Consider the following 24,004-nt stretch of genomic DNA (forward strand, 5'->3'; position numbering starts at 1 on the left):
TGTGTATACATACATGTGTGCATGTGTGTATTTATTTATATATGTGTGCACACAGACGTGTGTGTTCCACAGCACACATGTAGTAGTTAGAGAACAACTTGCAGGAGCCGGCTCTCTCCTCCCCCCACATGAATCCTGAGGACTGAAGTTTGGTCATCATCATCAGGGTGGGTGGGTGGGTGGGTGGGTGGCTTTATGCACTGTAGTGGTTTGAGTAAGAAATGTCCCCAAAGCTGGGTTGGTGGTGGCACACACCTTTAATCCCAGCACCTCAGGAGGCAGAAGCAGGCTGATCTCTGAGTTCAAGGCCAGCCTGGTCTACAGAGTGAGTTCCAGGACAGCCAAGGCTGCTCAGAGAAACCCTGTCTTGGAAAAGAAGAAAAGAAATGTCCCCACAGACTCATGTATTTGAATACCTGGCCTCCAGTTGGTGGTGCTGTTTGGGGGAGGTTATGGGAGGTGCAGCCTTGCTGCAGGAAGTATGCCACTGGCAGCTGACTTTGAAAGCTTCTAGCCTGTCCCCACTTCCAGTTTCTTCTGTCTGCTTTGTGTTTGCAATTGAAGCTGCGATCTCTGACAAGCTTCCTGCTCCTGCCTCAGTGGCCGCTGCCTGCTGCCATACCACCTCACTATGATGCACTTTTATTACTCTGGAGCCAAAATAAACTCTTCCATAAGTCACCTTAGTCATGGTGCTTTATCACAGCAACAGAAAAGTAACCAATGTCCCACACTGAGCCACATTCTGGTCCAGGTGTCCTTACAAGAAGAAGTAGGACTCCGAGAGATACTACCAGATGCATGCACACACACTGTGCGTGGGCTGACAAGCGCAAGAAGGTAGCAATTTGTTTCTGACCTCCAGAACAACGAGGAAGGAAACCTCTGCTATTGAAGCTGCATGGTTTGTGGTATTTTGTTAGGGCGACTTGACAAACTACTACAAGGCGACAGAGGAAGGTGTATCTTTGCACACCCCCCCCCCCCCATCTCTGCACAGTAGAACTGAGAAATATGAAGGCTGTGCCCAGAGGGGAAGGGTCAGCCTCACCACTCACCCAGGCAGTTGTGTCCATCATGGGCCAGCATGAAGCCATCAAAGCAGGTGCATCTGTAGTTCCCAGGGATGTTGATGCAGTCATGGACACAGCCCCCATTGTAGTAGTCATTCTCGCACTCGTCAATGTCTGTAAGCGTGGAGACATGAGAAGTATCAGACTAATAGCTTGGGTTCTGCAAGCCACTATGATATGACTTATCAGGGGATGTGACAGCTTTAATTGTCAACTTGACCCGACCTGGAATCACCTGGGAGGAAAATCTCACAGTGAGATTGTCTGCATTGGGTTCACTTGTGGGCATGCCTGTGGGGCATTGATATATATATATGGAATTGATATGGGAAGACTCAGCCCACTGTGGGTGGCATCATTCCCTGGGCAGGAGGTTCTGAACTGGACAAGAGTGGAGAAATCAAGTAGAACCCAAACAAGCAAGCAAGCATCAAGCACTCATTTCTCTCTGCCCTTGTCTGTGGGTGGATGTGACTAGCTACTTGAAGTTACTGCCTTGCCTTCCCCACCATGGTGGACTGTATCCTGGAGTTGTAATCAAGACTAACACCTCTTTCCCCATAAGTTGTTTTTTTGTCATGGTATTTTTTTTTAAATCACAACATCAGAAATGAAATTAGAACAGGGGATAACTCAACAGCCAGTCAATAAAATACACTTGGGAGGACTAAAGAGTTATTTGGAAACACTCTTGGCTCAGCAGCAAGGCTAACAACCAGTTTTCAGAAGACTCACATTGTGTTGGTATATGTGTGTGTTGGGGGTGGGGCTTCTAGTTCCTGCCACAGTGAACCAGGTAAGAGTCAAGCCTGGCTCTGGCTCCTTCTAAAGACTGTCAACACTATAAACATATGGGGTGCTTCTACATCCATGAAAACTAGCTCTTTTGAAGCAGGGAGACCAAGTAAAATAAACTCTGTACATCACCGGGAAGTGTCATCTCTGGAATGAAAGAATGTCCACTACCCCCCTTACCCCAGTAGCTGCTTTCCCCATGGCCCGAGGCCTGGCCTTCAGCTGCTCCAGCTTCCTTGTTATAACAAAGACTTCTGTCTTATAAACAATGGTCAATAGCTTTAGTAAAGGTCATTCTTTTTGCTGTTTTAAGTCCTTTTTCAACATTTCCCAGCAGGGGTCAAAGGGCTATAAGTTCTGGGGTTCCAGAAAGAAGAATAAGAACATGTCTAGCTCACATTCGGTGAGCTGTTTCTAAGCCCAAGTGGTTGGTTGGACTGTATGCTGTTGTTTCTAAAGTCCTTACAGGGACTGTGCTGACTAGATTTATGTCAACTTGACACAAGCTGAAGTCATCTGAGAGGAGGGAATCTCAATTAAGAAAACGCCTCCATAAGATCAGACGGTATACAAACCTGTAGAGCATTGATTCGATCACTAAGGCCACTGTGGGCGAGACCATCCTAGGGCTGGTTGTTCTGGGTTCTATAAGAAAGAAGGCTGAGCAAGCCATGGAAGCAAGCCAGTAAGCAGCACCCCTCCATGGCCTCTGCATCAGCTCCTGCCTCTAGGTTCCCACCCTGTTTGAGATCCTGTCCTAACTACCTTTAGTGATGGACTACGAATGTGGAAGCGTTTCCTCCCCAACTTGCTTTTGGTGATGGTATTTCATCATAGCCATAGTAAGCCTGAGACAGGGACTCAGCCCCAGTTCACTTGCACAGGGCACTGAAGGAAGGCACAGGAAAGATAAAAACCTTGTCAAAGGCCACACAGCTAGAAGGGATGCAAGCAAGATTCCAAGAGGTGAAGCATGACTCTGGCTACCAGGTATGACATGGCTTCCAGGCACAGAAGGACCCCACCAGCCATGGTCTGGGGCCCTGGTACCTCTGCTAGGTCTTTGGCCACACCACTTGCAAATACACTCTGAGCTCAATGCCTTCTAGTTACCCTGAGTCCAGCCTCCATGGACTCTAGGGTGACCTTTGTAGAGAGAGAGAGAACATGTCATAGCTGAACCCAAAGTCTTGTGATTCTCAAGACACAGAAGAAGCATTTCCCAGACGGAAGAAGCATTTCCTCCCATATGTGCCAGGAGTGGAAGTTTGAGTTGAAGTTTTGGTGGAAGGTGGAAGGAGCCTGATCCCACTCCTGGAGTTGGGCAGGGAAATCACGGAGACCCTACACTCCCACTAGCTGTTGTACAAAAGGGCCATGGCACATTTGATGCTCACTGTAGTATAGGAATGCTAGCCTGGAAATCCAGGAGCTCGCTCACTTTGGATTCTTCTAGGAAGAGTTTAAGCATAGCACAGACACCCCAAGGGGCAAAACCCATAACCTGTGAAAAGATCAGATGCACAAGCCCAACACACTACCCAGGCAGCCAGAGGAGGGAAGAACAAAGTAGGGGTCCACCTGGCTTTTTGGTTTTTAACCTAAGTGTGGCTTTTCTTTAACATAGTAATAGGCTTCCTTCCACTGTCTGCCAGCATGGCCATCACTTCTCTTTGAATGACCCAGCATCCTCCCTACAAGCTGGTGGACTGATCCCAGCAGAATCTGCATGTGGAGCAGCCAGACTGATGGACAAGAGCGCCTCCAGACCTCAGTGCAGTCCTGTGGAAAGCTGCTTTTTTATGGCTGATCAAACTGAAGTGCAGAGAGGTCAGAGAACTGCTCAAAGTCACAGAGTAGGAGACAGGACACGCACATCCCTCCCCCTGGGTCACACCGTCTAGTACAGGCCAGCCACAGGCAGAACACTTCATACCAACTTTCATCCTGAGAAAGTGTTACCTGGCCACCCAAGTGCTGTTCACCCCTCTGCCCTTCCACGGGCTCTTCCTCTATCCACACACATGTGCATGCCTTTCCATCTGCTTAGTCACTAGCCAGCCAGCCATACTGTCACTCAGCCAAGCCCTCCTCTGTCTATACGCTCTATGGCATAGCTCCCCAAATTCCCACCCAGCACCCCTCTTGTTTATCTAGTTATGCCGAAAACACACTCGCCTTAATACATAAGCTGCTGGATTATCTTTCCATTAACCAGTCACCTATAAACATATCCATTTACCCAAGTAAACGTTCATTCATATTCAATTCATATCCATTCATCCATACATACATCTATATATTTGGCCGTACACTGTCCTCCCATTAATTAAAAAATGAATCCACACACCTGTTCATTCATATGTCCATTCAAATGTTTAACCACCCATCCATAGATTCCTGGATGCTAACACTCACCCTCCAAACACACTCACACAAACACACTCACACAAATGCACACACACACACACACACACACTCACATGCACACACCCCTCCTACTCATTCATTCTCATGTCCAATAAACAAACATTCATCCATCTCTTCATCTGATCTTCCCTCTACTCAATCACTCGCTTCCTTTAAACAGTTTAAAAATAAATAAATACAAGAAGGTTTTCAGAAATAAAGGTTTAAGACAGAGAAAAACAAATGAAGTGGGCTGGCAATGCTGTTCAGTGATACAGCAGGTAATCCCAGCCCAGTCACAACAGGTGAGCATCCTAGGTACCCACAGAGAAGGAAACACGATTTATTATAGGGTTACCATGTCCACAACATGCACCGAAACCAGCTGCTCAGTGGTGGTAAGATCTGAGCATCCATAGGTCTTCAAATAGGGGGACATTCCTTCTCCTGATTGGGGAGAATCACCCTGATGGGTCTGGCCCAAGTTTAATCTATGCCTGTTGTCTGTGTCTAATGATTTTGCTATCAGGATGATAAGTAGTTTCAGCATCACAGTATAAGATGCAATAAAGCAACTGCTGAACAGCCAATGCAGTGATTTCTAGGCCTTCCTCTCGTTGAGACTCCATAGGGAAGGCATAGTAGATGCCAGTCTATGGAGTTTGGGATCACAGAGGCTCACTACAGTGGCCAGCTTTTTGTGTGTCCAGAGATCTGAACTCAGTCGTCAGGCTTGTGTGACAAGTGCCTTTACCCACTGGACCATCTACTAGCCCTCCACCTTATTCTTTGAGGCAGGGTCTCACACGGAACCTGGAGCTCACTGATTCAGCTGAAACACAGGCCAGTAAGCCTCAGTCTTCATCTCCCCAGTGCTGGGATTCCAGGCACACACTACTCCAGCTGGATTTTATGGGTGCTGGTGATCCCCAGGCTTGTACCAACTGAGCCATTCCCTAGCCTCTTTCCGGGATGTTTAATAGGATGCAGGTACTCTAGAAATACAAGCATGTAGTGGAAAGCCAGCCTGGGATGGCAGAGACAGAGCTGTGTGACATCTGGGAAGTGGGTGTGGGTCCCACCTTAATGAGGAGAGCCTCCAGGCCCTGCCCTCCCCTCCAGACCCTCAGGCAGTGGCTGCATCTAATTTCACCCTCTCCTCCAACTCCTCTTCCTCTTCCTTCTCCTCTTCTTCCTCTTCTTCCTCCTCTTCCTCCTCCTCCTCCTGTTAGAGCCACATCTTCAGGGTGCATGGGGGTTAGAAAAGCAAGTCTTCTTGCTCCAAAAAGTCATTAAGAAGAAGGGCCATGAGAAAGGCATGAGCATTCTATCTCCAGGATGCCTTGACTTGAGACTGAAGGGTGGTGGCGAGGAGGGTAGAGAAGAGCTTCCACTGAAAAGGTGCGGTCCACCAGCTCACTACACTGCTCTTTCTTCTGCTTAGATTGTTCATTAATTAAAAATGTTTAGTGATTAAATTTTCATTAAATTAATTTCTTTTTTTGAGTGTGATAAAATTTTCAATTACATTGGTGTGTGTGTGTGTGTGTACACATGGGAGTCAGAGGACAGCTTGAAAGAGTTTGTGTTCTCCTTCCACTATGTGGGGGGGTCTCAGGAATCGAACTCAGGTCATCAGGCTTGACAGCAATCACCCTCATTCTGTAAGCTGTCTCGCGCCCACCTTCTTTTAATGAAAACTTAGTTCCTCACAGAGGATAGTTTTCAACATCCAACAGAGCAGAGCAAACAACACAAGAACCATGCCTCATGGGCCTCTTCAAAGATCACATGGTCCTTCTTTTCCTCTATTAAAATGTTAGCTTGCACGCCATCCCACAGCGATGGTCTTGAGGCAGCAGCAATGGGATGGACCTCAAAGAGGATGAACTTCTCCCCTCCATTTAATTCAAAATTGATCTTCACTGCCTTATAAAATATATATTTATTCTGTGGTGTCTAGAAGGCTCTTTCCCAACGAATCAGAGCGCTTTCTCATTTTATTTTAATACTGCTTTAGGATATATATATATATATATTTTCTCTTTTCTTTTTAAATCAAAGCTGACAGGGAAACCTCAGAGGGAAGATTTGGAAAGTAACCACACTTTTACTCTCAGGGGCCGTTATGGACAAGTCCCACCTCCCCCTGACTGGCATTTACATAGACATTCCTCCCGGATGGTTGCTCTAACAAAGACCCAGTCCCCGACTGGGCGCTAGCTTGTCCCCCCTTTGTCTATGGCTTTAGCAAAACCATGCACTCTTAGATAAACGTCCATTCTGGGAGAGATGTATGGCTTAGGAAGTTGAGTCCTCATTGATGAATAAATCTTAATCCGGTTTGTTGGCTAATTATGCTCTCGGGAAGGTAGTTTCTCTCTGCCTTGCAGGAAGGATTAAGTCCCCTGTCTCCGGTGGTGCGGGGTTAAGCTCCAGGTCTGTAATGACTGAGTAATGAGACCAGCTCTCTGAGGACTCCTGGCATCCATCGATCAGGTTTCCCTTCTATTGAGACAATGCCAGAAGTGGGCCCAGCAGTTAATTATGGGAGAGGTCAAAGGTCACGCAAAACCAACACCAGTCTATATACGTCCTCATTCCTAACTGCGGGCGGACAAGGTCCACGGACGGCTCAGCCAGAGGCAGTGAGGGTCTCCCTACCTTGCTCTGAGATCTGAGAAAACTGTGGGGTTGCAGCTACTCGGTGACCTCTTCCCGTGCCCCATATGGCTTCCGGCCATCATTAAGGACACTTTGCAGTGCATTAAAGGCGCTTTCCACACCTGAGGCACCTGCCCTAGCCTTGGTTCCTAATCACCCTGGCTTGGGATTTGGCGTCTTGCCCCTTCTGAAGCTTAGCCTATCTCCCTCCTTCTGCTCCCCCAGCTCCCCACACCTATAGACACCAATATCACTGTGACATTGGGAGCTGCCAGTCCATGGGGACTTGTGTCTTGTTCAGCTTGAGTCTCAGAATGAAGCCAAATGTGTGTGCAATTAGCAGTGGCTGTGTGCTGAATGAATGAACGAGGCCTTGACTGTTGCTTCCGCTGACTGGCCCTGCGATGTGTGGGACAGCACTGGGCAGTATTGCAGGCCCTGCACACAGGACAGCTCCAAGAGGTGGGCACCAACCTCTTAACTTTATGCCAAGTTAAGGATCCCTGGTACCCACTGATGGGAATCTAAGGCCTGCAGAGCCAGGGACTGAGTCAGGCTGCCTGACCTCAATATTAACACCGTCCAGTCACAAGAGGCCACCTACTAGGCAATCCTATCCACAAAGTGCCTCCTGAACGGGTCAGCCCAGAGACAGAATGTGTACCACTGGTGTCCAGTGGTTATGGGGGGCTGTGGGTCTTGGGGTTGGGGTGGAGGCTAAGAAATCTGTTATTTCTAAACTGGATGTGCGGTGAGCAATGGTGGGTTCACTAAAAGGCACCAGCTTGCAGACTTCACATGGGTTGGCTAATGAACAGCAGCTCAACAAAGCAGTCTTGAAAACAAAGGGAGAGGGCTGGGGGGGGGTGTGTGTGCAGCTCATGATTTCCCAGAACCCATACAAAACTGAAAGAAGAGAGCCGCCCCCACCGTGTCTCAGTCCTCAGCACAGCACGCTGTGGCACACGCCCTGCATGCCTCAGACAAACACGCAATAATAATGTTTTTAATTGAAGAGAAGCCAGTGTTATTGTTGCATGTATTTGTGGGACAAGCTGGCTTTTTTGGCTCCTGCCTGGATGTAGGGGGACCGTGAGGATGGTCACTTCCTGTGTACAGCATTTTCTATTTTGTTTGTTTTCAGTATCCTTACTATGCGTCCCAGGCTGGTCTCTAACTTTCCATCTTCCTCCACCTCTCAGGTTTTGGCATTTCAGGTGTTTACCACTACATTTAGCTCAAGGGTGCTCACTTTGAACGATGTCACCTGCTCAGCCTGGGTGCGTTCTCCAAAGATCAGAAGGGTGTCCCTACCAGGCCACTAGGAAAAGGATGAACAAACTTTAACAATTCTTCCTCAACGGTAAACTCTCCTTGGGACTCTTCTCCAGGTTCTGGCTTCAAGACCTCATGAATCACTCACTAGTTGAGGGAAAACGAGCCCTGGAAGTGTCTTGGGGTGGCAGCAAGGGGGCGCTGTGGGGCTCAGACAGTTCTGTGCTCCTGCCTGTCTGTTACAAACTAGATCCCAGGAGCTATCAGGCGGAAGGGGGCGTGTGCTGCAGACCTTGAAACTCTTCAGAGGCTCCAAACCCAGCCCCCAGACCATCAGAGATACACGGGTGCCCGCAAAGGTCTCAGCTCAAGGGCAGAGAGCTGGCCTATGTTCCCTGGATGGCATAGAGATGTCTACAGAGTAGGTCTTGAACACTTAGCTTGTCAGCAAGCCTGGGCTGAGAGCAGCTGAGACCCGGGACTCTCAGCTCAGCTTTCGGTCTGTGCTGCAGCCAGGCAGCCTGTTGAGCCTGAGTTGAACTGACCTGTGTGGATGGGCTCCCCATCTTCCCTCCTAGATCCCTGTAGGGTGTTAACCCCAAAATAACAAGTAACAGAGGCGATCACCCTCATGGCAACTGGCTAAACCTTCACTGTGGCCCGGGTAGGAAGGACCATCTCCACTTGCCTACTCACGGGGCAAGTGAGCTGTAGAGCCAGAACCCCAGCATGAGTGGGCTAGCTTTGGATTCGCTGCCCTTAATCTGAATGAAGCTACCCAAGGGCAGTCCCATGGCTCAACCAACCAGAGATTTATGCCCCATGGTATTTACTGGGGATCAGGATACCTGCCTGCCCTTATTCTGCCAGGCCTCTTGCCCTCAACCTGGACCCTGACCACAAGGAGGTACCAGCCTGGCTTCAGGGAGGACACAACAGGAGCCCAGTGAGGTCCAGGTCTGCCTGTGTGACCGGCAATGGGAAGGGACAGGTGGTTGAATTCTGCTGACAGTCAACAGCATTTGTTACCTCCAGGGCAGGGAGCACCATGAGCGTGCTGAAGCCCGAGAGACCACATGGGGACATGAGTCCACTCTCAGCTCCATAGCCCTTCACCAAGAAGGGAGGCCAGGAGGAAGGCCTACATCCTCAGAGAGAATGGAACATTTTGGAGACCCTGGAAGGGATGGGGAAAGATTAGCCCTGGCAGCTGTTAAGAGCCCAGGTCTGAAGCAACCACTTCTGCTGCTACAGACCCATTCCTCCCAGGGACGCAGCCTAGATCCATCTGGAAGGCCCAGTCAGGGCAGCCTCCGGGACCCCCTGACCTTGCCCATATACACAAGCCCCTGGCGTTCTTTGTCTCAAGGCCTTTGGGGAAGGCCGATATCCATTTCAGTAGCACTCAAAGGCCAACAAGCTCACAGTTTATTTTCTTAAAATAATGGTTTTTTTCTGGTTAGCATTCCTCTGATGGAAACACAAATACAGCCACTGTAATAAGAAGCAGCCGAGGGGCGGGGGAGGCGAGAGGGCCTGCAGGCAGCGCTGGGAAGGTCAGCCACCTAAGGAGGGGGGTGCAGAATACCCAAGGGGTGGGAAGCCAGGTGGAAAAGGAGCTTTCCAGGGAAGAGCCCAACCAAAACCTCTGAAGATGCCTTCAACACCCTCTAAAGCAGTGGTTCGAAACCTTCCTAACTCTGTGACCCTTTAATACAGCCCCTCACGCTGTGGTGACCCCCCCCAACCATACGATCACTTTCATGGATACTTCATAATTTTGCTTCTTTTATGGATCATAATGTGAATGTCTGATAGGCAGAATACCTGCTATGTGACCCTTGTTGGGGGTCATGACCCACAGGTTGAGAACCACTGCCCTAGAGACAGGCTCCCTCCACAGCCTCCATTCAGGTGCACACCCTCAGGCAGGTGTTGCTCCTCCCACTGTCAAGGGAGGCAGACTGAGGAAACCAGGGCTCCAGATGACCCATTATTTGCAGGATTTGTGGGGGTCAGTGAGCCCCTCTGAGCTGCCGTCTACCCACCTGCCCCAGAGCTGGAGGTAGTGTCGGAGACCTATGTCTACTCTACTCTCCTAGCCAGGCTTGGATGACACCTCCTCTAAGAACACCCCACACCTTCCACCCCACCCTGATGTCTTCCCTGCCATGGGCAGGGGTGGATACCTGAGTCCTGCCTCTGTCCCACTGAAGGTTTTCTAACTCATTTTGTCTTGTCCAACCTTCTGCAACTACTGAGTGATGACCAGAAAACACACAGGGGCCCAGTACTAACTAACAGCGAGGAGACCCTTAGCTAACACTCTGGACACTCTGGGCCAGATCCCACATTTAAAAGGAACTTGTCTTCAATGCAAAACCACCAAGTACATGAGATTTTTACTGTCTCCTGCAACAGACAGTCATGGGCCCCAACAACTCTTTCAGTGACCTAAACTGCCATTGACTGGGACCAGTCACAAGCTACCCTGCTGTGCTGGCTAGGGTTTTTTTTTTTTTTTTTTTTTTTGGTTTATTTTTTATTTTATGTGTATGAGTCTTTTGCTTGCAGGTATGTCTGTGCACCACACGTATGACTGTCACCCACAGAGGTCAGAAGAGGAGGTTGGATCCCCTGGAACTGGAGTTGCAGAAGACTGTGAGCCACCAAGTAGCTGCTAAGAATTGAACCTGGGTCCTCTGCAAGAGCAATCAGTGCTCTTAACTGCTGAGCCCTCCCTCCAGCCCCTGCCTCATCCCTGCTGGTCAGGTTTAACTGTTATCTTGGCACAACTGAGAGTCTCCTGGGGAAAGAGTCTCAGTGGTGAGCCATCTAGATCAAGTTGGCCTGTGGGCATGGCTGTGGAGACTTGTCCTAACTGTCAACTGATGTGGGAGGACCCAGTGCAGTGTGAGGCGTACCATTCCCTGGTTTTGGGCCCTCGACTGTGTACACATGGAGAGGGTTCGCTCGTCCCTAAGCTAGCAGGCAGCATGGCTGCATTTGTATCTGTGTTCTTGAGTGTGGCCCTAACATGACTACCTGAGTTTCTGCCCTGACTCCCCACAATGATGGACTGTACCCTGGTTCTGTAAGCTAAAATACACCCCCCCCATGTTGCTTTTCATGGAAATATAATGAAAAATCTCTCACAGAACAGAACAGAAATGAGACCACCACCTAATTGCTATTGGGACTAAGTAACTGGGAGCTCGAAGTCCAGACTCCTCTTGCCCTGTTCGTCTTCTCCATCCCAGCTTTCATCTTGGGCAGCACACACATTAGCATAATTGCACGTTCTCAGATTTAGGAGGAGGAAGATCCTCCTGCTAGCTCCCTACCCCCAGCTTTTCCTGCCCTCCCCTGCCTCAAGCATAACTCTACCTGGAGTTTCAATAAAGTATGCTGTAATCTGGTGGAAATGACTTAACAAGACCTCGGCCGTTATGCGCTACGAAGGCCAATTGGTTTTAGTTCTTTTTTTTTTTTCCCCCTTAATGACAAACTAAATGAATGCCGGGTGTGTTATTAAGAGTTTGGTTAAAACCCTTTAATGACTTGCTCTGTAATCTGCCTAACTTTACTGATTGACAAGGACACCCCTGGGGATATAAAATTCAGGAAGTGATTATTTACATCCATTACATACATGCTAATTTTGCAACCTCTGATGGTTGTCATTTTTTTTCTTTTTCACACACATACACTCCGAAAGGAAAATAGTAATATATTTAATATACTGTGGCCAAAACAAAATCTCATTTCCCCCAAGAGCTTTAATTACAGCATTTTGAAAAGGGCCTGAGTTGAAACTTGCGAGAGGAATAAACCACTCGAATGAATGGTCTCAAAATTAAGTACACATAGACGGGCAATGTGCGCCATGGGTTCAGACTAAACAGCCATTAGCGGGGTGGGAGGGTGGGGGGTGTGGGGGCGGGGGTCTCGGTTATTTAAACAAGCCATTTGAGGGTGGTTTGCTCCTTGTTTGAGGCCTGGTCCTGATTATAAACGAGAGCTTTTAATTAAGATTAGTAAGACCCAATTCAAGCTATAATTTGGTCCTTTTCCTTCGCAAACATCTATATGAGCAAGGTGATTAAGGTTAAATTGGTTGAAGCCCTTAAGGGGGATGAGCTGCCCACTCCTGGCCCCGGCCTGCCCCTCTGGCAGAAGGAGCACAAACAGGTCTGGTTAATTCAGAACAGGGGGCTGGCTGGTACAGGGCTGGCCTCCATGGCCTCCAAAAGGCCCATGATCAAACAGTCGGCTCTGTGAGATGCAGATGCACCCGCTTAGCCAAGCAAGGGAAGAAGAACTGGGAGACAGAGTGTGCAAAGGTCCTGGGGTAGAAAGCAGCTGGATTCTGAGGAGTACATGAACGTTGTTAGGGTGTGATAAGGGAGGGAAGGATTTATTTTTTAAAAAGTAGCTCAAAGTGTTCAGGCAGAGACCAATGAGCCCAAGGGGGAGGGGCTCCATGGGTGACGCCCAAGGGGGAGGGGCTCCATGGACAACGCCCAAGGGGAGGGGCTCCCATCTATTCCAAGGGACATGATCCTAGTGGGTCACAGTCATAAACCTATCTCTAGGGAACAGCTACAGAGAACAGGGTCTCTATGGCCTCTTCTATCATTCCACAGCGAGGGAACCCAAGGGAACCCGGGAACCCTCTCCTCACAGTCTTCAGACAGACACTTGAGACCCCATGGCTGATGGTAGAGCTAGCCTCTGTTGTCTCTTAGTTGGATCACCTAGCTGAAGATTAAGCTCTCTGAACCCAGTTTCCATAGATAAACATTGTCACTGGTCCGGCCAGTCACAGGCCTCAGCTTCCTCCAAGTGGAGCGTGTGAGGCTTGGCAGGCCTTTCCTGACAGTCCCTGGTCTAGTAACTGCCTTCTGATAATAGGCTTGGGCCAGCCTTGGAGGAGTGATGTGGGCTATTACAACCTAGGACACCAGGCTCTGAGGAAGGATGGTGACAGACAGGTGGGAAGTCACCTGTTTGGGAATCAGGGAAAGCTTCCTTAAGGAGGTGACCCTGGAGATACGTGCCTTCCCTTCACAGCTAGGTTCCTGGGATGGAAATCAAACAGGTGACAGCCAGCAGCCCTTGAGTCAGGCCCAGGAGGAGCCCAGGAACATACAGTGGAGAACAGCAGGGCAGACAATTGGATGCATGAATGGGTCTGGAAAAGGCCACCAGGAGGACTGATCAGGGGCTACACAAGTTACAGAGCAAACTCTTCTGCCTCATCAGAGCCTCATCAGTGACCCAAGGCAACACCATTTGCCCTCAGCAAGCCCCTTGCACAAGTCACTGTGTCAGCCTGCTGCAAGCCCTCTGCCAGCATCAATATATCGCAGGATGAGATGATAATTAAACAGAAATGGAGACTGTCTCAATATCATCTTCATCCCATGGCCATAGCCCCCATCAGCACCACAGTCAGTCATCTCATCATCATCTGCATCCCATGGCCATAGCCCCCATCAGCACCACAGTCAGTCATCTCATCATCATCTGCATCCCATGGCCATAGCCCCCATCAGCACCACAGTCACTCTCTCCATCATCAGCATCACAGTCATCTCATCATCATCTGCATCCCATGGCCATAGCCCCCATCAGCACCACAGTCATCTCACCACCATCACCACTGTTACCAACATCACAATCCATATCATCAGTCTCTATGTGATTGACATTATTAATATCATTATTACCCTCACCTTCACCATCACCATCCTCACCACCCTCACCAATGTCACCTTTATTACCATCACCATAACCGTCATCTAAGTCAAGTCTGCCAGGCAGTTGTGACACATGCCTTTCATCCCAACTCTTGGGAGGCAGAAACAGGCAGAACTCTGTGAGTTCAAGGCCAGCCTGGTCTACAGAGCAAATTCCAGGACAGCCAGGGCTGCACAAAAAAAGTCTGTCTCAAAAAACCAAAATCTATCTATCTATCTATCTATCTATCCATCCATCCACTCATTTATCTATCCATCCATCTATCATCTATCTATCTATCTATCTATCTATCTATCTATAAAGATATAGTTTGCCATGTGGCTTGCCCAAAACCCTGGATTTGGTTCTCAGCACTTAAAAAAAAAAAAAAAAAAAAAAGATAGAAATGAAAAGCACCAGGTTATCATCACCTGTAAGCCCTGCAACCATCACCATAGCAACAGCTATTACATGCTACATGCCAGACTATGCTATCATGCTTTAAATACATCAGCACACTTAATCCTTGCCTTCTACAAAGTAGCTGCTAAAATCGTGCTCACTGTACAGACAGAGGTTGAGTGTCTCGCCCTCACAGGCAGGATGTGAATCCCAGCAATCTGGCTCAACGTCTATTCCTTAATGACTCTGCTCAGTTGAACAAGGACCATTCAGGATGACAGCAGTGACCACGGCAGACCCAGCAATGGGCACACCACACCTGGGCTCTCATCCCGATCCAGGCAAGGCCCATCTCTCTCAGGTCTCCCGTGGACCATCTAAGCAAGGAAATGAACATCTGGATGGTCTCTGTGCTTCCTCAGGCCACCATGAATGTGGCTTCTCAGCCCCTGCAGATGTGTCTGCAGTCTTCTGGGGGTAGCCATCTTAGGGAGTCTGATGGTCTCTGTGTTAATATTCCAGCAGGCTGCGCTTATGCCAACCAATGCCTGTCTGTGAGTCTCCAGGAATAAGGACACCCAAGACAAGCAGGCTGGGCCTACCCAGGCCCTCAAAACCCAGGCTAACCAGCATCTGCTGTGCATTAAGACGGTCACTGATAACTTCAGCCCCTAGGCACCACCAACTGAAGGGCAGGGCACATGGTACCATCAGCATCACCTCCGATGTGTGTGGCAATGAGGGACTCTGAAAGGTCTTTACCGTTCACAACCCCCTGCAGCCTGCAGCTGCTGGAACAGCATATGGTGGCAGGTAAAACTCACCTACACGTTGAATGTTGCATGTTGAAACTCAAACTGCTTGTTGAATACTGGGAGTTAGGCCTCCAGGCAGGAGGGCTTCACACATTGCACTGTGTCCTGGGCCCAGTCTTCAAGATGGGTAGAGAACAGTTTGGGCTCACAGAGCCAAAGAAGACCCTGAGCCTTGCTGAGGGCAAATCATCACCCAGTGCTCATGTCAGAGGTAAGCTGTAACCAAGGTGCCTCACAGAGGCCAGGCTGTTCCCTGGTTTCCTCTCACATGACACAGGGTCAAATGGCACCACCACAGAAGAGATCTTCCTAGCCACTCCCACGCTCCCGCTTCCCCACCACCCTCCACTCGCTGGGGTCTCACAAGTTGCTCATCTGAACTCCAGTCAGGGCTGGGGAGACAACTCAGAGTAAACATATTCTTTTGACCAGGGATATCACCAGCCCTGCCCCAGGAGCTGGGAGCAGAATGAGAGACTTTGTAAGTGAGGTGCTCCTGGGTTCCTGGGGTTACAGCCAGATGTATATGGCGTGAGAGAGATGGCTCTGACACCTGACCCTCAGTAAACAAGGGTGGGGGATTCGAGATATGAAATTAGAACCCAGAGTCAGAAAAGCAACAATGGCGGGCGGCCAAGGGGCTTCTGGGAATATAGTGGGAATGTGATGCATGTGTGTTCCTGCACGGCACTCCAACTTCCTTCTGCGGCAGAGATGGGAGAAAAGGCCCACAGAGCCAGGTGGCTGAGCTGGTTGTGAACAAGAGTCTGGCTCTTAGGCTGGGACATAGCTCATATATAGAGTGAATACTTAGCATGCAGGGAGCCCTAGGTCTGGTCCCTAACTAGGTTTAGCGATACACATCTGTAATCGCAGAAATGGAGGCAAGGAAGATCAGGAGTTCAAGGTCAGCCCCAACCACATAACAAGTTCAAGGACAGCTTTAATTACATAACAAGTTCAAAGCCAACCTGGACTACATGAGATTCTTCCTCAAAATGAACTAAGTATGTCTCATCCCAGGACTCCATCAGTATGAAAAGTTTAAGCTGAGTTCTGAAGGGCTTCAGAGAAACAGGCAGGAGCTGAGGGCAGTAGACAGCAGGAGCTGAACTGTGAGAAGGACAGGCCAGCTCAGCGGCTTTGGCTAACAGAAGGGTTGTGCCAAACATGACCCTACTTTGCTGGAATATCGGGTCTTAAGGACAAGGAGAGGGTCAGAAATTACATACACGTCCTCATTTGTGTCACCTGGACCACTGAGTTACCCACCCTCCAGGGCCTGCCAGCATCCTTGCACATGACCTCCTCTCTCTACCTGTAATCAATGTTTGGCTTTCCCCTGTACAGTGAAGGTGGGTATGTGATCAGAAAGAACAGTTTATAGATCCCAATAGCTAAGTTCTGCCCAACACACACGGAGTCAAAATGACCATGAGACCTTTATGGGACAGAATCCCACCTGGCTTAGACTCCTGCTTCCCAGGACCACAGAGGCTTCACATTTCTCTGTTGGGGAGAGTTTCTTTTCTTTTCTTTTCTTTTCTTTTCTTTCTTTCTTTCTTTCTTTCTTTCTTTCTTTCTTTCTTTCTTTCTCTTTTAAGACAGTTCAGGCTAGTCTCAAACCCACTGTATCAAAAATGGTCCTATAAATCCACTTGCCTTGAACTCTTTTTATTCTATTCTATTCTATTCTATTCTATTCTATTCTATTCTATTTTATTTTGGTTTTTCGAGACAGGGTTTCTCTGTGTAGCCCTGGCTGTCCTGGAGCTCACTCTGTAGACCAGGCTGGCCTCGATGCCTCTGCCTCCCAAGTGCTAGGATTAAAGGCATGCGCCACCACCGCCTGGCTTTCTTTGTTTTTTTTTTTGTTTTTGTTTTTGTTTTTTTTTTGTATTTTATTTTTTTAATTTTTTAAAAAAAATTTGGGGGCTAGAGATATGTCTCAGAAGTTAAACAGCACTGACTGCTCTTCCAGAGGTCCTGAGTTCAATTCTCAGCAACAAAATGGTGGCTCGCAATCATCTGTAATGGGATCCGATGCCCTCTTCTGGTGTGTCTGAAGACAGCTACAGTGTACTCATATAAATAAAATAAATACATCTTTAAAAAAAATTATTTTTTGGTTTTTCAAGACAGGGTTTTCTGTCTTGAAGTTTGGCTGTCTTGGAACTTGCTTTTGTAGACCAGGCTACCCTCAAACTCAGAGATCAACCTGTCTCTGTCTACTGAGTGCTGGGATTAAAGGCTTGTACCACCATGCCTGGCTTGCCTTGGACTCTTGAATGCTGGGATTTCAGGTATGTACCACTGTGTCTTCCCTGGGGAACAGGTTTCCAGACAGATGAACAGTTTGAATCACAGACTGGGGCTAGAAAGAGGAGAGGCAGCTGACCCAGCCTCACAGCCCGCTCATGGACAGGTCTTCTGCAGAAGCTGCAGGCTACACATGGTAGCTGGGAGGCTGAAGTTAAGGACCCAAAAGACGAGTCACCCTGGGCTTTTACTGATTCCCATACATAGTCCGGACACACAAATAATCATTCAACCTTGATATCATCAAGAAAAAAAGGGGTTAAAATTTAGGTGAGAGCCCAGTACCTCACATTCTCAACTTTTGCCCTCCATGTGATTAGCGATGTCTCTTGGAAGCCTGCAGGCTGACAGAAGCTGAACTGCCCATGTCCACAGAGCTGGGCTGTAGGATCAGTCTGTTGGTATGCCACAGGGCAGGCCTCAGCCACCTCCCTCTGGCCCTGGCTTAGGGAGGGCTGAGAGAACTCACCTTCACACTGCCTCCCTTCCCCTTTGTAGCCTGGCTTGCAGAGACATTTGTAAGACTTGGGTGTGTTCTGGCAGATGGCATCTATGTGGCAGTCATCTGTGCCCTCCGAGCACTCATCCACATCTGCAGCTCCTGTGGGGGAGGGGAAAGTGCAGGTGAGGCATGCTGGGAAGACATCTGAGACTGTGCTGGAAGTTCATGCCCCTATCCTACCACTGACCACTGGGATAGCTAACATTAACAGTCACATGTCAGTTTGATGTGACACGGGGCAAATTGGTAGTATCCTTGAGGCAGCTTCTCTGTGCCAGGACCATGTCCCCTCACATCTGGTCTTTGTTTTCATAACAGTCCCATTAGGTATATCCACTATTCTCACTCAGGATGAGGAGAAGCTGAAGGCTAGAAAAACCTCTCTGCGGATCTAGGTTTCTCCACAGGCATCTTTCCAAGTTCACACTCCTCCTTCTGAAAGAGTCCTCAGAAGAACTCAGATCTAGCCTCAGGGTTGCAGATGAGGAAACTGAGGCAGAATGGCATACAGGTACCAAGCAGAGGCCATCCGAGGAGGCTGCAGGTAACCTAGATGCGAGATCCTGAGACAGTGGAACTGTGGGAGGGATCATCCCCTAGGCTCCGACCCAGAGCAGAGTCCAAACCAGGCTTCAGATAGACAGTACTCATAGCCCAGCCTCTAGACTCCCAGCAACATCCAGGCTCAGAGGGCTCTGGTGTGCCTTCCCTCCTGCCCCCAGCACATAAATCCAGAAAGCTACAGCCTGGTTGCATAGTGGGAATGGCCTTCTGAACACACACCTGATGTCTCTTTTCCTATTCCTTCACTCGCTTGCTCACTCTGAGTTTACTCAGGGGACAGCCAGAACTTTAGGGATCTACGGCCAGTGATGCAGGATACTGGTTTAGGCTCCATCATAGAACGAGCTTGTCTGGGCATCCTGCTCCTTCCAGCTGGCTGGGAGCACCACACAGATGGACAGGCAGAAGGACTCAGGTGAGCAGACAAGGGATTTTCAGCAGCTGCCCTGAGGACAGTCCCCCTGGGAGGCTCCAAATGTCCCCATCTCTTTATCCATCTGGCCTCACCCCAGAGTTCATGGTGCCCAATAATGTCCACTTTGAATTGCTCCTCTGGCTGGACCCTGGGCTCTAGCTCTGTGCCCTACCCTTCTTCCTCACTCCAGACTCCAAGGTACCAGCTCACCAGAGGGGAGAGAGACGTTGGAAAGAAGCACAGGAGATTCTTCCCTGCACAGGGAAACACATGCGAAAGACAGAAACACACATGCACACACATGTAGCATCCCTTCCAAGGCCAGCCACCTCTGCTCAAGTATGTGGTCCACTTCTGCAGTTGTCCAAAGGCAGTAGACAAGAACCAAGAGGCAGGCAGCATAGTAAACCAGAGAGCACAAGCCAAGGCCAGTCAGGAGGTCGTGGGGGAGGGGCTCTCGGGAGAGCTGGACACCAAGGGACCCACTACCTCAAGGGCAGGATGCCAGAGAGGGCCAGACTACACGGGGCATCTCTAAGAGAGGCTCATCTTCCCACTTGCCATGTGTCAGGGCATGAGAGGCGTGTCAGGAAGTTTCCCGGGGTCCCTTCTATCTCCCACCTAGATAGGGAAACACAGAAGTTGGGAAGGGGTGGGTGGGGCTGTCTGCCTTTCAAATTATAAACTTGGCCCGGGAGCTGGAGAGCCTGGCTGAGGCAGACTGCAGATCCCTGTGCAACCCTCAGACACAGGCTGCTCACTTAAACTCTGGTTTTCTTATTCAGCCGCTGGGGCTCCAGAGTCACCAGACTTCCACAGAGCGAAAGGGGAGGCAGAGATGGAGAGATACCAGGAGGGGCAGAGAGGAACGGAGAGGCACACAGGACAGTCCCCTAAAGGTAAAGGATCCCCAAAGCCTGGGAGAAATGCCCACGGACTATCTAGTACCCTCAACAAGGCCCAGCTTCTGGAACGGGGACATGGAAGAAAACTCAGCGCCAACGTTGCAATAGCATGGACTAGCATAAACTCCCCAACACCCGATCTCTATGGGACTCTCGGGAGAGCAAGACAGGACCTTCCTGCCCTCTCCAAGGAGAACAAGGAAAAATGTGAAAAGAGAGACTTGGTGTGCAGCTTTGCCCAGGAGCCTCTTCCTGGAAACTCAGATCATGGAGGGACACCCCCACCTAGCAGCTCCTTCTGCTCGGACCAAAGGCTTCTGTGCCTGTGCCTCCGGCCCTCTCTCTCTGATGTCCTCGTCTGTTCTGCTATTCGTGTTCTCATCCACCTCCTTCCCTACGTCTGTCCGTCTCTTCTCCCCCTCCTGTCTGACAGTCCATCTGTCCATCTTCCCAGACATCTCCATCCTTCCTCTCGGTTCCCTCCCTCGGCGACGCCCCTCCGAGTCCTCCCGTCTCTCTGTCTGGTGTCCATCTGTCTCCTCCTCTCCGTCCTTTGATCTGCCTTTCTCCTTTCCGCTGTCCACTGCCTCCACTCTCCCCTCCCTTGCCTCCTCTCCCCTCTTCCCTCCCGCGGCTGTCTTTCTGAGGGCTTCTTCCTGGGCCCTTTTGTCTGTTCCCTCTGCGCCTCGGCTCCTGTCCGTCTGTCCCTCCATCTTCCCACCTCCCCTCCAGTCTCAGCGCGACCTTTCTGACCACCTCCGGGTATCTCCTGCGCGGCAGCTGCCCAGTTCTTGGCCCTGGGGGAGCGCCGCTCTCGGCTCGGGGGTCTCCACCGGTCTCCGTACGCATACCGGGCCCCGCAGGCGGCCGTCGCGCTTCCTTTCTTCCTCCGGCCTCCCGCTTCCCCTCCCGGGGCCTCAGCCCACCCCGCCCTCGCCGGCCCCGGGCGCCCCGGGCGCTCGCAGAAGTTACTTTGCAAGGAGGCAGGACCCGGCGCAGGGCGGCCTCCGACGGCGCGGGGTGGCAGCCTGTAGGACCCCGCGCGCCCTCATCCCCCCCGCCCCCCGGGTCCTCGCGCTTACCTGGCAGCCCGCTGGCCCCCACCAGCTGCCCGCGCGCTCCCAGAGCGAGCAGCAGGCACAAATGCCAGCGCACGGCCGCCGCGCCCATGCTCGCTGCGGGCCGCGCCGGGTGCGGGCGTGCGGGGCACGGGACGCTCGGAGCGGCCGCTCCGCGAGCGCTCCTGACTGCAGCGAGCTCCGCTACCGCTCTGGGTCCCGAGCCACACAGCCGGCGCGCAGGACGAGCTGACAGCCGCGCGCTCATTGGCCTGCGGCCGCGGGGGGCGGAGCTCCGCGGGAGGCCGTCCAGTAGGCGTCGGGTGGCGTGGCCTGCGGGCGTCTGGGCCCGCCCCCTCGCCCGGGGCGGGCGGCAGGTGGGGGGTGGGAGCCGAGAGAGCTGGGGTCGCCGTACAGGGTGTCACCCGGGGCCGGGACTGGGCCCCAGGCTGCTCTTCCCCAGTCCCGCTTTGTGTGCTGATCCGCGAGGTCCAGGGTGACTGTTCCTCCGGCGCAGCACCCTTCAGCCCCGCACCCAGTCATTTGGGGGAGTAGAGGTGAAGAAAGGCCCAGAGGCACCCAGGGGAGGTGAAGACGATGCTCAGTACACGCAGCCAATCCACGGTCATTTATTTATTGAGCCTTTATTGGATACCAAGTGCTGCCAGGGACAGCCAGTTGCACACTAGCCGGCATGGAAAGCTCTGGAAGATAGCTTCAGAATTTGCGTACAAAAATCAAAGGAACTTTAAAGTACTGCCCCGAGGAGGACAATGGTTATAGGACTGTTTGTTTTGGACAGGCGCGTGTCGCGCCTAGAACCGTGTTCCCAGGGAATGGACGCGCGACCTGGCCGAATTGAGTGGCCTCTCTGTCCCCAGGCTCTTGTTGCTCCGCAAAGCCCAGGTCCTCGGGTGACAGGCCGAGCGGGGCTGGGGGACCGTAGCGTCGCGGTCTCTCTAGCCCAGATCCTCCCCCAGCTCGGAGTCTACACCTGACCCCTCGGCCTTGAGGCCTGGCGGGCACTCAATGGCCTCTCTCAGCTCGGAGGCAGGACGCTGAAGAAGTTCAGCAAACCCCAAGGCCCATCTCCTTGACAACCACCAATAAGAGCTCCTGTTTTCTCCGGCTCTCCAGATTCAAAGACTAGACTTCTCTCTTTTTGTCCACTCTGCCTGCGCAGTGTTGTGCCCAGCCGCCCAGCCGTTCCCTTCCAGGCTGGCTCTCTCTTCCTCCCTGCCCCCAACATACACTTTTTCAGCCACCTCCAAGGCCCCAGAAGGTTAAAGTCATGTGTCTCAGCCCCTGCTGCCAGCCAGACTTCCCGTGGGCTTGTGGCAATGGTTTGGAGGCTAAGGCAAGGGCTCCATTTCCACGTTATGCAGTTGGAATCAGGGAGGAAAACGTGGAACCCTGGCCTCTACTGCGTCCGCATTTTCTTTCCTTGGTTGTTCCTGGCCATGTAGTTTAAATTGGGGGACCTTGTTACCAAGTCTTATTTTGTCTTCTCTCAGGGCTTTGGGATTTTTTTTTCCCTCCTGTGCAAGCAATTTATTTGTGAGAAGTGTTTTGGGGTGGGGGGTGGCTCTGACTTCTCAGCACAATGTTTTTCATGTGTCTTCCTCAGGCAGCTCCCATCCACACCCAGATGTTCCTAAATTTCAGTAGCAGCCATGAGACCTTCCAGATTCGATTCTCTCCCTCAATATTAAGGTCGAATGGAGGCTGGGAAGGGTTTGGTATTCCCTAGAGTCCCCGGGGACTCTTTTGTTAATATAAAAAATTTATCTGCAGTAACCTTTATCATCAGGTCAAGTTTGCAGATGACCTAAAACTCTTCAAGTGTGGAAAAGGACATGGGTCCCTTCTAGGGACGACAGAGCCAAAGGGCAGTGTGCAGGGTTGGGAGAGAGGAGCCATGTCTCTAAGTTACTGACCAAGGAGAAGGTTTATGGGACAGAGAAAGATGCTTTGTCTCCTAGAGCAGAACAAGGCATAATGGAAGCCTATATGACTGATCTGGGGTGTGTTGGTTACATGGGTCATCACTCTAATGCCAGGACTAAGGATGTGTCATGGCACCCCTGCCTACTGAGCTGAGAAAGTGGAAGACACTGGTTTGAAGAACAGACTGGGCTACCTCACACCCAAGCCACCTGTGTGCGCTATGCATGTCTCTGCACCTGTGCCATCCTCTGGGGTCCTCTCTAGACCAACCATAGGCAAGGTAGCTTGGCATACAGCTTACCTTTTACACTGAGTCCAATGTCACACTGCCACCAGGACAGACTTTGTTTCCTCCTGTCTGTATCCCAGCCCCTGCCCCATAAGCTCAGTGTAAGATCCCCTTCAGGCTCAGAAAATGGAAGTCCTTGCTCCTACACTCCTCGTTTTCTCTTTGTCACCATCCAAAATGCAATTCTGGAGGCCTTCTCTGTGGCCACAGTTCCCAAAGGGAGCTAAAACAATTATCATGTGAATTCATGTGTGCATGCATGCATGAATGAATGAATGAACAAATGAATGAACAAATGGTCCCAGAAACAAGACTGTGAACTTCTATTGCTCTGGTGAGGTGATTTTGGCCGTGTCAGGTTCTTAAGAATGAAACCAGTTGTTGTCTCTCTCTTTCCTAAACAACCTACTTTCTGTGCCCTGTAGGGAAGCTAGGCTGGCCAGCAGAACCCCAAATCTTAAGTGCCCAGAGCAGATGACCCTGGACTTGGGGCCCTTTGGCTCCCCCTGGTGACAGTTCACAAAGGTGTTTCCCTGAAAGGAGGCTAGAGGAATTATTCAGCTCCTCTCTTCTAGACATGTCTTCTGTGACCCGGACCTCACCTCTTAATGGCAGGAAAGTCGTGGCCTGGACTCAGGTCACAATCTCAGCACTGACCAGCCCTGTAATGATGTCCACACCACTGATCCCTCTGCAGCCTGGGTTCCTCAGTCTGAATGATCTCTTGGAATTGCTGGGAGGATAAAACCAGGCAAGTGTGACATGGGGCCTCTCTGAACCTCAGTCTCCTTTCCAGTAGCAGAGGAGTGTTGCTGGTATTTTCTGCAAAG

The 24,004-nt window shown here is 50.6% G+C and overlaps 1 protein-coding gene across 2 annotated transcripts in view; it reads right to left on the bottom strand.

Moving 5' to 3' along the window:
• Scube1 (signal peptide, CUB domain and EGF like domain containing 1) overlaps positions 1–21,129 on the bottom strand; it is a 114,699-nt gene extending 93,570 nt beyond the window's left edge. Inside the window, exons 1-3 of one of the 2 annotated variants that reach the window (XM_076911761.1) lie at positions 20,963–21,129; positions 17,964–18,095; positions 1,059–1,187 (exon numbers count right to left, since the gene is read on the bottom strand). In XM_076911761.1, the coding sequence (XP_076767876.1) occupies positions 1,059–1,187; positions 17,964–18,095; positions 20,963–21,050 (349 nt within the window). In that variant the 5' untranslated portion in view covers positions 21,051–21,129. The remainder of the gene's footprint in view (positions 1–1,058; positions 1,188–17,963; positions 18,096–20,962) is intronic. The other variant, XM_076911760.1, reaches the window with a different exon arrangement.
• Positions 21,130–24,004: the final 2,875 nt, after the last annotated feature.

Source organism: Arvicanthis niloticus, chromosome 13 (genome assembly GCF_011762505.2).
Source record: "Arvicanthis niloticus isolate mArvNil1 chromosome 13, mArvNil1.pat.X, whole genome shotgun sequence".
Classification (NCBI taxonomy): Eukaryota; Metazoa; Chordata; class Mammalia; order Rodentia; family Muridae; genus Arvicanthis; species Arvicanthis niloticus.